At 37.4% G+C, this 13,707-nt stretch overlaps 3 protein-coding genes across 3 annotated transcripts; 2 read left to right on the plus strand and 1 right to left on the minus strand.

Moving 5' to 3' along the window:
* The first annotated feature begins 770 nt into the window (after positions 1-770).
* On the plus strand, positions 771-5,249 carry LOC131660644 (putative disease resistance protein At3g14460). Its single transcript, XM_058929926.1, has 2 exons — positions 771-1,842; positions 1,963-5,249. The coding sequence occupies exons 1-2, from the start codon at positions 1,007-1,009 to the stop codon at positions 5,240-5,242; spliced, it is 4,116 nt and encodes a 1,371-aa protein (XP_058785909.1). The 5' UTR covers positions 771-1,006; the 3' UTR covers positions 5,243-5,249.
* Positions 5,250-5,780: 531 nt separating this feature from the next.
* On the plus strand, positions 5,781-9,257 carry LOC131657715 (putative disease resistance RPP13-like protein 1). Its single transcript, XM_058927081.1, has one exon. The coding sequence runs from the start codon at positions 5,781-5,783 to the stop codon at positions 9,255-9,257; it is 3,477 nt and encodes a 1,158-aa protein (XP_058783064.1).
* Positions 9,258-12,755: 3,498 nt separating this feature from the next.
* Positions 12,756-13,707, minus strand: LOC131655149 (kunitz trypsin inhibitor 5-like). The gene has a single exon (XM_058925053.1). It carries the CDS (start codon positions 13,560-13,562, stop codon positions 12,936-12,938), a length of 627 nt encoding a protein of 208 aa, XP_058781036.1. The 5' UTR covers positions 13,563-13,707; the 3' UTR covers positions 12,756-12,935.

The raw sequence follows: 13,707 nt of genomic DNA on the forward strand, positions 1-13,707 counted from the left end.
TGCTCATAGTGACCTATGAGAAAATTTGAAATTTTGAGATTTTAAAAATAAGAATTTTATGTCTCAAATAAAGATAATTGTTAATTAAAATAAAATAGGTATTTTGCTGATAGTGGCCCGTGAGAAAAATAAAAAATTTTACATTTAAAAATAAGAATTTATGTCTTAAATAAAGACAATTGTTAGTTAAAATAAAATATGTATTTTGCTAATAATTGTCCATGAGAAAAATAAAATTTTTGACATTTTAAAATAAGAATTCTCTATGTCAAATTAAGATAATAAAATTGGTATTTTGCTCTTAGTGACCCGTGAGAAAAATAAAAAATTTGATATTTGAAATACTTTTTTTAGTTATGATAAAATAATTATATTTTCGGTTAAGTAAATTTTTATGTGTTTCTATTCATTCAATTTATTTATTTATGCTAAGAAAAATAAAAAGGGAAAGAGAAAATAAAAAGAGAAAAATTAAAATGTTAGTGAAAAGTGTAGGAAAGAGAAATAGTAAGCGAAAGAGTGAGAAGTGGGGGAAAAGTGAAAGTTAAGAAAGTATCAAATAAGAAATTGACATTTGGTAGCATTTAGTGGAAAAGTAAGGTGAATTAATTGAATGATTATGTTTTTATTATTTTAACCTCTTGCAAGTGTAAAAGAATTTAAAGTGATAAGGGTATTATTGGTACTTTGCAGGCATACTCTTTTAATGTATAGATGTATAGATGTATAGATAGTTGATTGATAGTTGATAGTTGATACATGTCGTTTCTTATTCTCCCCTGCATTGAAATCTGACCTCAATCAAACCAATCACTTGCTACCCTCTGACCGACAAAGTCACCCAGTCACCCACCCTATCCACACTAAACCTTATTGCTGCAGAAAGTCAACGTAAGAACCACCCATGGAAATTTCTACCAATTCCATGTTATGATCCTTTCTATCGTCTCAACTGTCAACAAAAGAACCAAATTAACACGAAAACCATTTTTATCTCCTTTCAACTATGGGGAGAGCCTTACTCTCTGTCTTCCTTCACAACCTATTACAGCACCTTCTCCTCCTCACATCCAAGCCCTTCATCATAAAACCACCCAAACATCAGCTCAAACTCATGGCTACACTTCGAATACTCGATACTCTCGTCGATGATGCTGAAGAGAAGCAGTTCTCAGCAAAATCCAAATCATTAAAGGAATGGCTTAACGCATTGCAATACGCTGTTTATAGATTAGAGGAGCTTCTATGGCAGTGGCAGGGTGCAAGTGCAACACAGACAACCACAAACACCAGTTTTCTTGGAGCATTCTCTAAGTTAATCAAACCAAGCGTAGATTTTAAACCACAACTCGGTGACATCATTGACAGCTTAGTAGAGCTTTCTGAAATGAAAGATGTTCTTGGCTTAACTCTTGTTACATGGAGGGAATCATCGTTGCGAGTCTTGGATTCATGTTCTGTTGTTTTGGAGGACTATTTCTACGGAAATTATCCAAAAGATTATTTCTATGGAAGGGAACAAGAAGAGAAGTCTGTGTTCGAAATCTTGTTGTCAACAACTAATGTACAACATAACAAAGTGATTAACATTGAAGGTAAACCCGGGGCTGGGAAGACTGCTTTTACTGATGTAATTTACTTCAATCACAAGGTGAGGGAATGTTTTGAACTTAGAGCTTGGATCACTATTCCTTACAAGGCCAAAGTTAGCTTTATTGCTAACAAGATTCTTGAAGCAGTTGCTGAGGAATTTGTTCCTGGGAATGATTTACATCAGCTGACCAAAAAGTTGAAGGAAAGCTTTCAAGGGAAAAAATTTCTGCTGGTGTTGGATGATATCAGGTATTGTTCCTAATTATTATCTCTTTTTATTGCTTTTTACTCGTGATGTAGGACGGTTGGTTGCGCGTATAGAAATGAATATTCTTCTCTTGAATCGTGTAATTTAATTTGTAACATTAGGATTGAACCTGAGGATGCAACAGAGAACTGGAACATGCTTGTTGATTCTTTGTTTGAAGCAGCAACAGGAGGGAGTGCCATAATCTTCACCTCTAATCCTGGTGATGATGATGATGATTCACTGCTTGTGCCACAATGTAATCATACATTCCATCTGGGTCTGCTATCATCAGAGAATGCATGGTCAATTTTTTTGGTGCATGCTTTTGGGAAGATGGATCTTAATGAGAATCCAGAACTAGTAGCAGTTGGAAAAGAAATAGTCAGAAGATTGAGAAACCTTCCCTTGGCTGCAAAAATGATTGGGAGCCTCTTGCAAGATAAGCTACATCTCAGTGAATGGGTTGATATATTGAGGAACAAATTGATCGATGAAGGCGATGTGAATCTACCAATTCCTGCTTTTCTTGTCCTTTGTTACCTCGATCTCCCTGCAGAGCTTAAACGTTGCTTTGCTTATTTGTCGTTGTTTCCAAAGGGTTATGAATTCAAGCAGAAAGAGGTGGTTCTCTTGTGGATGGCACAAGGCTTTCTGCAAAACATAAACTCTAACTCCAATCACAAAAGCATGGAAGACATTGGTGATGAATATTTTGGTTATCTAATCTTGAGGTCATTCTTGCAACCGTTTGGTTCGGGTGTAAGTTTTACAATGCATAATCTGGTTCATGATTTGGCAACCTTTGTATTTGGAGAATCATATAAGCACCATTTGTCATATTTCAGAATCACACAGGATTTTCCAGAATCACTTTTAGATAAAAATGGAAAACTGTTGAGAACCATTTTGCCAGTAGGTTTGCCTCTTGAGCGAGCTCCTAGCCATATTCGCACTTTCGCGTTAGAGGAAATTATATATCAGTTGAATCCATATTTCTTCCGGACTCTCTCATTGTCTCACTATGACATAACCAGCTTACCTGATTCAATTGGAAGATTAAGTCATCTTTGTTACCTTGACCTTTCACACACTGCATTGCAGACCCTTCCAGATTCCATTTGCGATCTCCGTAATTTGCAGACACTTAAGTTGACAAACTGCCGTTCTCTCGCAAGTTTCCCTCCGAGAATATGCAATTTGATAAACTTGCGTTGCCTTGATGTTAGAGATAGCGGTGTGCAAGAGATGCCTTTCCAAATGAACAAAATGACAAGTCTTCGGACATTGACCGACTTCATTGTATCTAAAAATGACACAAGACTTGAAGGCTTAGCAACTCTTTCCAATCTCAAAACATTGACCATTTCAAAGCTCCAAAACGTGGCTTTTGCTATGGATGCTTCAAATGTTAAGCTGAAAGAGAAAAATAGCCTTAATGATCTTATGCTTCAATGGGGAAATGGTGAAGATGTCAATGGAAATGAAATGAAAGTTCTTGAGAATCTAGAACCACACAGAGGCTTACAAAGACTAACAATTGAATACTATGGAGGTGGAAGATTCCCAAATTGGTTGCAGGATCCATCCTTTTTGTCATTACAATTAGTAGATCTCCGGCATTGTCAAAATTGCGAATCCTTGCCAACATTCGGGCAGCTTCCATTTCTTAAAGATCTCTTTATTGAAGGGTTCACTAAAGTTAGTTCCATAGGCAATGAGTTTTATGGAACTATGACTGCTTCACATAAGCCATTTCAATCTTTGGAGACTTTACAGTTTTGGGATATGTGGGAATGGAAAGAATGGAACATATTAGAAGGTGTTGAATTCCCCCATCTCATTGAGCTTTATATAATACGGTGTCCCAAGCTAGAGATGAATTTACCCAAACAACTTCCATCTTTACAGAAGTTGGAGATTTCTGGATGCCATGATCTTGTAGCTCCACTTCCAAAAGTTTCAAGTACATGTGAAGTTTTTGTTCATGACAGTAATGAAAGATTGATGAGAAATGTTGCTAAAACCCACTCACAAGCATCATTGCGCCGACATGTTGTAATTTCTGAACAACTACAGGAAATCACCCCGCTATCCTACTCTGGTTTTACCAGCAATAAGTTCACTGTTGGCTCATCTTTAAGGGAGATTGAAGAAATTGCGCACGAGGAAAGGATGGAAACTGAATTCAAACCAAATAGATTACCTCCTAATTCTGCATCTTTTGATGCAATAAGAATCCCAAAGCCTCAACAAACAGATCCACAATCTTCATTGGCTAAAGCTACAATTCCAAAAACCGCACAAGCTGATGATCGTCCATCACAAGATATTGATGATGAACGGTTATCTTTTGAAATATTAAAAGTTACAACTGTATCACAATTGAAGCTATTGCCGCCTAATCTGCTTAGCTTAAAAATTGAAGGATGTGGATTATTAGAGGTCCTTCCAAATGATTTGCTAGGCGGATTACCCGTTCTTCAAGAATTATATCTGATCAACTGTTCTTCTCTTAGATCCTTTCCTTATCCTAATTCCTTGGAAACACTTTACGTTCGTAACTGTAGAGCATTGAAACTTGTTGTATCTTCAGAATCAAGAAATAAACTTTCCTTTCTCCAACATCTGTTCATTGGGAATAGTAGTGATTCACTCACTATCTTTAACTTAAATTTGTTCCCTAAACTCAAAATTCTATGTATATGGGATTGTCCCAATCTCTTATCATTTGTTCTTGGAGGGGAATTTAGTGGTGACCTTGCATCACTTGAGTCTATAGAAATTAGAGACTGCACAGGATTGAGGTCTTTCCCAGATGAAGGACTAAATGCACCAAATCTATCATCCATGTTCCTTTCCAATAGCAACAATCTTACCAGATTACCCAATTCTATGAACTCTCTCACATCTCTCAAGTCATTATATTTACATAGATGTCCACTCATTGAATCTTTACCATTTGGGGGGTTGCCTTCAAGTTTAACTCTACTCTCAATTTCCTATTGTGACAAGCTTACACAACAAAAGAATTGGGGGTTGAAAAATCTTGAATCTCTCACTCATTTTGAGGTTGAAGGTGGATGCATAGGCATGGAGTCATTTCCTGATGAGAATATGCTTCCTGTAAGTATAATGTCTCTTCGCATCAGCTCATTGAAGTGTCTGAGGAAGCTTGACTACAATGGTTTTCAACACATGAATGCACTTCATACACTTGAAATTAATTGTTGTGACATACTACGATCCTTGCCGGAACAAGGATTTCCTTCCTCCTTGGATCATTTAAGTATCCTGGAATGTCCATTGTTGATTCCAAGGCTTAAACCCAAAATAGGAAAGGAGTGGCACAAGGTGGCTTGTATCCCTCACATACAAATTGATGGGCTGTGCCTAAGCTAGGCATTTATGATTTCTGCAATTTTTCAGTTTATATGGGAGGATCAGTTCAGGGTAATCTTAGGAAATACTTAAGGGTTGCATTCATGTACAATTTATAGGACTGAATCACTTTTAGGACGTTGTTGTTGTTATAAAATCAATTATTTGTTGTATTTCATTTGTACAATTTTTTTTATCTGTGTGACATGTTCAACCAAAGCGTTTACTTTAAGATGGATGGAGTAATAAACTGGGTGGTTCCGGTTGAACTTTTTGAATGATTGTGATTAATTAAGCATACCAATATGACATCAACTGTTTTTGAGGGCTCCAGAAGCCATTATTTTGTTGAATTTTAAAACTTTGACTACAACTAACCAAGTGGGTAGAATACTTTTCGTTACAGCTCATAAGAAACTTCCTAAGTCTAAGTCAACTACTCTCAAGTTTATACAATAAAGCTTTTAATCACTTGCTTTATATCTCAACAAATTAGCAACGCAGACACCTATCATTATTTCACTTCATTATTGTTAGTTATACATACAATCACAGTTTCATGGCTGATATGCTAGGCTCACTTGTCTCTGCTATCTTGCAAGTACTATTGGATAGGATAGCTAATCGTGAACTCATAGACTTCTTTAGGGGAAATCATCTTGATGAGGCACTTCTACACAAGTTGAAGATGCTTTTGCTGTCTGTCAATACAGTCCTTAATGATGCTGAGGACAAACAGTTTTTTGATCCATTGATCAAGGACTGGGTTGATAGGCTTAAGAATGCTGCTTATGATGCTGATGATGTATTGGATGAAATTGCCACCAAAGCCATGCAAGACAAGATGAATCAAGGGTTCCACACGACCTTAGACCAGGTAAAAGATTATGCTTCGTCTCTCAATCCTTTTTCCGAACGAGTTCAATCTAAAATTGGTAGGATAGTTGAGAGGTTGAAGTCTATTATAGAGCATAAAAATCTTCTCGGACTTAAGGAAATAGGCCTAGGTAAATCACTCTCGTTAGCTTCGGCCACAACTTCTTTGGTGGATGAACATCGTGTGTATGGTAGAAATGGCGATAGGGAGAAGATTATTGAATTTTTGTTAGCTGAAAATTCCAATGGAGAGGGGGTGCCTGTAGTTGCGGTTGTTGGGATGGGCGGAATAGGTAAGACGACTCTTGCTCAAATCTTGTACAATGATGAACGGGTGATGGACCATTTTCAATCTAGATCATGGGCGTCTGTTTCAGAGACTTCAAATGTGTATGAAATAACAAAGAAAGTTTTTGAGTCCTTCACTTTGTCTCATTCTAATATCTCAGACTTGAATATACTCCAAATCAAACTTAAGGATAGATTGACAAGACAGAGGTTTCTAATTGTTTTGGATGGGTTTTGGAATGAGAACTTTCTTGACTGGGACATCCTCCAAAGACCCTTTCTATCAGGAAATTATGGGAGTAGAATCATTATCACCACACGTAATCAAAGTGTTGCAACATTAATCCGTGCGGATTTAACTCATTCCCTCTCGTTTCTATCTCACGAAGATACCTGGAAATTATTCACGAGCCATGCATTCAAATCAGGGAACCCGAATGAGCATCCCATCTTGGCACAAATTGGCCAAAAAATTGTAAAAAAGTGCAATGGTCTCCCTCTAGCTGCAAAAGCTTTAGGGAGTCTTCTGCGTACAAAAGAAGATGTCGAGGAGTGGGAAGGTATATGTTATAGTAGGATATGGGAGCTGCCTAGTGATAAGTGTAGCATTCTTCCTCCTTTAAGATTGAGCTACATTCACTTACCGTCTCATTTAAAGCGATGCTTTACTTATTGTTCCATATTTCCTAAAGGATTTGAAATAAAAAAGTGGAGCTTGATCTATTTATGGATGGCTGAAGGTATACTACCACAACAAAGAGCAGAGAAGAGAATGGAAGATGTAGGAGAAGAATGCTTTCAAGAGTTACTATCTAGGTCATTCTTTTACCCCTCAATTTACAATGTCTCACATTATATGATGCACGATCTTATCCACGACGTATCACAGTTTGTTGCAGGAGAACTCTATTACAACTTAGATGACAACAACCCAAGAATCATCACGAGCAGTGTTCGTCATTTATCCTATTTACAAGGCATATATGATGATCCTGAGAAGTTTGAGATCTTCTCTGAATTTAAGCAGCTCAGGACATTCCTACCATTCAAATACTCATACTTTGTTTACTCCTCTTCAATTACTAGCATGGTTTCGATTTTGTTACCAAAATTGAAATGCTTGCGTGTGCTCTCTTTGTCTCATTATCCAATTACAAAGTTGCCAGATTCAATTGGAAACTTGATGAATATGCGGTATTTGGATCTTGCTCACACTGGAATCGAGTGTTTGCCAGACTTTGTTAGCACTATGTATTACTTGGAGACATTGTTGCTGTCTGGTTGTCGTAATCTCACTATGTTACCAGAAAACATGTGCAACCTTGTCAACATGCGCCAACTTGATATTAGTGGAAGCAATGTGACATCGATGCCTGCAAATTTTGGTAAATTGAAGTCTCTTCAAGTGTTGACCAGTTTTGTAGTAGGTTACGAAAGGGGATCAAAAATCAGTGAGTTAGGAGAGCTTTCAGAACTCCGTGGAGCACTTTTGATTTCCGGACTGCAGAATGTTGTTAATCCAACAGAAGCTTCCCGTGCAAGGTTGAGGATGAAGAAACATCTTTATGAACTAGAATTCAAGTGGACAACTACAACTCACGACAAAGAGAGTGAAGCTTCTATACTCAATATGCTAGAGCCACATCAAAGTTTGAAAATACTCACAATTCAAAATTTTGGTGGTGATAAATTTCCGAATTGGTTGGAGAGCTCTTCATTCTCCTGTATGGTGATTCTACATCTTGCTAACTGTGAAAATTCAAAGTCATTGCCATCACTTGGACAATTGTCCTCCCTCACAGAACTCTATATATCAAAAATGAAGAGCATTCAGAAGATTGGTCTAGAATTCTACGGGAATGTAATCGAGCCATTTAGATCATTAAAAATTATGAAGTTAGAGGACATGCCTAACTTGGAAGAATGGTCAACCAACATATCTGAAGAAATTGGGAGATTCCCTTCACTCCTAGAGCTTTACATTGAGCGATGTCCTAAACTGACCGAAATATTACCTGGCCATCTTCCTTCCTTGGAGAAATTAATGATCACTGGATGTCAAGCTCTCACAAATCCAATGCCATGCGTTCCAAGACTGAGAGAATTAGTTCTGACAGGTTGCGATGCTTTGGTATCGTTATCTGAGAAAATGATGCTGGGAAATAAAAGTCTTCAAACCATGACTATAAGCAATTGCTCATCTCTTGTCACCATCCCTATGGATGGCCAACCAAGTACGTTGCGATCTCTTGAAATCAACGAGTGCAGAAATTTACAACTTTTTCACCATCAGAGTTTGACGCGAGAATCTCAATACTATTCTTCCCTTGAAAAACTACACTTGAAATGTTGTTGTGATTCTCTCATCTCATTTCCGTTTTTCCTCTTCCACAAGCTTGAAGATCTATGTCTACAAGATTGTAGAAACCTCCAATTTATTTCACATCCTCCAAACATTCTACCACATTTTCGGAAGTTAAAACTGAAGCAGTGCTCCAAGTTGGTTCAGTTTCCTGAAGGATGGTTGGATGCTCCCAAAATTGTGTCACTTTGTATCAGCAAATGCATTGATCTCTCATCTAAGACGACATGGAATCTTCAAGCAATGACATCTCTAACTTCTCTTCATATCAGTGGACTTCCTAATCTCACTTCCTTGGAGCACACGGGTGTTCAATACCTAACATCTCTAAGAACTTTGAAGATTAAAGCTTGTGCCAGCCTTGGATCTCTTCCTTTAGACACTCTAGTTAACTCCCTTTCCCATCTTACTATAAGATCATGTCCGTTGTTAAAAGTGCTATGTGAAAAGGACACAGGGGAGTACTGGAGCATGGTCTCTCTCATACCCTTCAGAATCATTGAAGACTAGATCACATATATTAGTTATCTGCTCTATATTTCATTTTCTTGACTTTTTTGTAACTTTGATATCCTTTTCAACGTGAAACTCTAAGAAGAAAATTTGTCTCCGTTTCAGTTACATCTCCGTCAATTTATTTTTATAAAACTTTTGGCTGCATATTCCGGACCACTTTGGATAACAAGCCTGCGGCTTACCAACTCGTCAAAATGCACTCTTTAATATTTAAGTGCACCAAGCTTTATATATATAACTATTTTCTATTCAATTGCAGAATTTGAAATCAGTTTTTTCTTGAATCAACTTTCTGTTTCCTCCACCAACGATACCTCAACAGCATAACACCGTGTTCCTGCAACATATGATGATGGTTGGTTTTCTCTCATATTTGGTTGACATGGAAGTGCATTGGTTAAAAACACAAATTATATGGTGTAAATTTGAAGTATGTTGAATCAAGCTTGCATAAAGCATGATGAATAATTTCTGTTCCGGGGTTTGTGCTCATTTGCAAAGTCGAAGTTGCTGAATCCAAATAAGCATAACAAGAAACACATTGTTATAATCACTACACACCCTTATCGACACTAGCATTGTTCTCAATCAGAAAATTTGAATAACCTTGCTTAACACACGAACCATGTCATATATCTTCACTGTCGTTTTGGAGCCACACATTCAACGCTTGTATGGCTATAACCATTTTCTGGAGTTACATGAATGGTAGAATACAATTCTCCATCAATGTCATTCATTGAATATCCACAAGGATCAAAAGCAATATCGCAAATGATGTTTTGTTGTTGATTTCGTTTATTCCGGTTAGCGCTGTTGTACTGTAATTGCACATTCACTATTTGGAGTTAGTTTGTTTTGGGCTGTGTGTTCGGCTTTAGCTAGTTTGCCTTATTTTTGCTTTGTAACAGTAGAATAATCATTCATTGTAACTATTTTTTCAATTGAGTAAAAGTTAGTTACAGTTTCTCTCTTTTCTGTCTCTCTCTCTTCCATCATCATCTTTTTCATCTTCATCTTCAACCTTGTGCTCCAACAATTGGTATTTAAAGCTTCGGTTCGGATTCACGGGAAGGGAAACACGAGTGTACGTGAGGTGTGTGATTGTTTTGATTTCGGGTTCATTCAATTCATAGTGAATTGAAGATCGGAATCACATTTCTTGATTTCGAGGGATCGGGAAACACGAGTGTTTGGTGAGATCTGAGTGATTTCTTGCACAATATTAAAGATGAACGGTGAAAACGGTAGTTTGAATACGAAACTTCTAGTGTTTGATAGAAAGAATTAGAATCGGTGGATGATTCAGATGTGTGTGTTGTTTGGCGCCAATATGTGCTTGATCTCGTCAACGAAAGTTAAACACCGGTTGTTGCGGATGCAACGGAAGCGCAAAGAAACGTGCAACAAGAAACGAGGAAGAAGGATCAGAAAGCGTTGTTCTACATCCATCAGTGAGTGGATGCGAATGTGTTTGAGAAGATCTCTTATTCGATGATGGTCAAGGCTACGTGGGACACATTGGTACGGTGTTATGGCGGTGACGCATTAGATGAAGAATGTGAAGATTCAGTCTCTACGCAAGCAGTAAGAGAATATCGACATGAAGAACAATGAAAAGGTACCTAAGTACATTTCTAAAGTGATTCTGATCACTAATGAGATGAAAGCTTGTGGAGAAACGCTCTCTGAACAAGTGATTATTAAAAATATACTGATATCACTTAGTCCTCAATTTGAGTACATTGTTGTAGATATTGAACATTCTAAAGATCTGAGCACTATGAGAATTGAAGAGCTGCAAAGCCGTCTAGAAGCACAAGAGTTGTGTCTAACTGAGAGAACCTCTGAAAGAGAGGTAGAGTAGGCTCTGAAAGCTTCTTTTCTCAAGAAGGACCAGAAGCAGTCTTGGTCAGAAGTCAAGAAAAGACATGATGGTTCTCAGAAGTCAGAAGTCTCCTACTCTGATGAGAAGGAACATCTGAAGGGAAAGGAGAAGCTTGACAGGAGAATGGTTCAGTGTTACTGTTGTAATAGGTTTTGCCACTTTGCTAAGGATTGTTGGTCGAACAAGGAAAGGAAGTCAGAAGATGCAAACATAGTCAGAGGAGATTCTGATGAGGAACATGTGTTATTGATGGCTTATGAATCAGATGAAGAACCTGTGCGATTGACGATTACTGATTCTGAAGGAGACTCTGAATATTCAGAATCAGAAGATGACTATGAATATTCAGAATCACAAGATGACTCTGAATATGAGTCAGAATTAGAAAGCTGAAGCCGAGTTTGATTCGGAAGTAGATTTTGAAGATGAGTCACGGTCTGAAGATGATTTTGAAGCTGAAAATGATCCTGACCCTGAAGGAGAACCAGAGTTTGAATGAGACTCTGAAGGCGACTCTGGAAGTGATCCAGACTCTGAAGGTGGTTCAGACTCTGGTGGTTAAGACGATGGGGGTCAAACTTTTAGAGGTGATCATGTTTCTGAAGGTATTGATTTTGAAGGAGGTCTACAAGCTAACATTTTTCCAGGTTCTATAGAAGATTCATAACAAGTTAATAGACCACAAAGAATAAGACAACTACCCATAATGTTTGCAGATTTCAACATGTTACGCAATATTGAAATAGACTTTGAAGGCGAAGTCATTCCGTGTCCCATGTTAATAGACTCTAAACTTGTGAATACAGAAGAAGCACTCAAGAAGAAAGTCTGGATGAAGGCCGTGAAAGAAGAAATCGAGAATATAGAAAGAAACAAGACTTGGGCGTTTACTGAGCTCCCAAAAGAGAAGAAAACCACCACCGTCAGATGGGTCTTCAAGGTGAAGTTGAAGCCAAATGGATCAATTGAAAAACACAAAGCAAGGTTAGTGCAATACCCCAAAACTTGCCCTCCTAATTATACCTTACTTTTGGCTTAGGCTCCACATTCATTTGCATAAATCATCTTCCATTAGGTTAACATAACTATGCATTCATTTCTTTCATGAACTCCTAAGACACGAGGATCAAGTAATCAATAAAGCTAGGGTGTCACATGGTTTGGAGACTTTTACATCAAATAAACTTGATTTATCTGGTTCTTCTTTGAGTATTGAATTTTGAAATTACGATTTTGATTCATGGACATTATGGACTTCTTTCTCATCAAACTATAAAGCTATTCTCCATCAAGATTCACCATGATTAAGGTTTTACATAGTGCATTACAGTCTCATCTCTTCTTATTGCAACCGAAGATACAAAGTGGGTCCAAACTAAAAATAATTTGAGAAATAAAATTAAAATAAGTTAGGTAATAAAACTAAAAAAAGTCATGTAAGATATTAAAGGTCAACAACAAAAGATATTAGCGTTTTTTTTCTCAAAAATTTAACGGAAATGACCATTTGGGGTAATTAAACAGTTTTGAAGTACCGAAACATTAGATTAAATTAAGGGACCAAATGATGTATTAATCCTAATAAAAATTAAGAAAGTGACAAATCTTAAAAACAAAAACACTTGAACTTGAATCTAGTAAGTAAAAGGAATAATTTTATTTCACTTATGACAAGAAAAAGGAAGTGACAAATCTTAAAAACAAAGACATGTACTCTTTTTTTCTTCCTTATTATGACTCATATCCCACTTCACTCCAAGCACAAAATCAAAAACCTTATCAAACTAAACACTGCTCAAACCTTGAGCAAAAGTAGAAACCTTCTGAAACCTAACATAATAAGGCTCATCAATACCATCACCAACAGCCATAACTTTAGTTCCATCACTATCTTCAAAAGTTCCAACAGGTGCACAAAGAACACCAGGAACAGAAGGACAGAACTTGAAGCTATAAATCTCATAAGCATGTTCACCTTCAAGCCTCTCAATCTTGAACTTACTCACAAGGTTCCCAGCCACGCCACCTGTGCTCACAAACCAGAATCCAGATCCCTCCTTTGAAAGCTTCCATATCTTTGGCTCTTTGCATGGGCTTCCCAAGATTGGAATCTCAATGGTGAGATCAGTTTGAGTTGGAATGTAATCCAGACCTGGTGCATAGAAGTATACCGGCGAGCCGAGTGCGGCCGGGTTGCGAATGACGTCGAGAGGACATGTTCGGTTTCTTGTTGGACTCAATGTGATGCCTCCATTGTCAGCCCAAAGTGGGAAGACATAGTAACCTTCACCTGGTTTAAGAGGGTTGCCTTGTTTGTCTACTACTGCTTCTGGTTCAGCTCCGTGGAGTAGTTGTGAGTTGAACAAAAATACTATGAGAGAAAGGAAGCAAAGGAGTTGAATAGATTTCATTGTTTGTTGAGTGTTTGTGGTATATGATGTTTGTGTTGTGTGTTTCTTAAGTTAAGTAGATGATTGTTTATATAGAGATAATGCAGAAGGTTTAATTTGGGCATGTTTTTGGAGTGATGATAAAGAAAATTAGGAGTATGTAACA

Source organism: Vicia villosa, linkage group LG3 (genome assembly GCF_029867415.1).
Source record: "Vicia villosa cultivar HV-30 ecotype Madison, WI linkage group LG3, Vvil1.0, whole genome shotgun sequence".
Classification (NCBI taxonomy): Eukaryota; Viridiplantae; Streptophyta; class Magnoliopsida; order Fabales; family Fabaceae; genus Vicia; species Vicia villosa.

What these genes read in the sequence shown, in the direction of transcription:
- LOC131660644 (XM_058929926.1), top strand. Translation starts at nt 1,007, where the DNA reads ATGGGGAGAGCCTTACTCTCTGTCTTCCTTCACAACCTATTACAGCAC. An exon ending in CTGGTGTTGGATGATATCAG is followed by an intron (nt 1,843 to 1,962) that starts GTATTGTTCCTA and finishes TTGTAACATTAG; the next exon opens with GATTGAACCTGAGGATGCAA.
- LOC131657715 (XM_058927081.1), top strand. Translation starts at nt 5,781, where the DNA reads ATGGCTGATATGCTAGGCTCACTTGTCTCTGCTATCTTGCAAGTACTA.
- LOC131655149 (XM_058925053.1), bottom strand. Translation starts at nt 13,562, where the DNA reads ATGAAATCTATTCAACTCCTTTGCTTCCTTTCTCTCATAGTATTTTTG.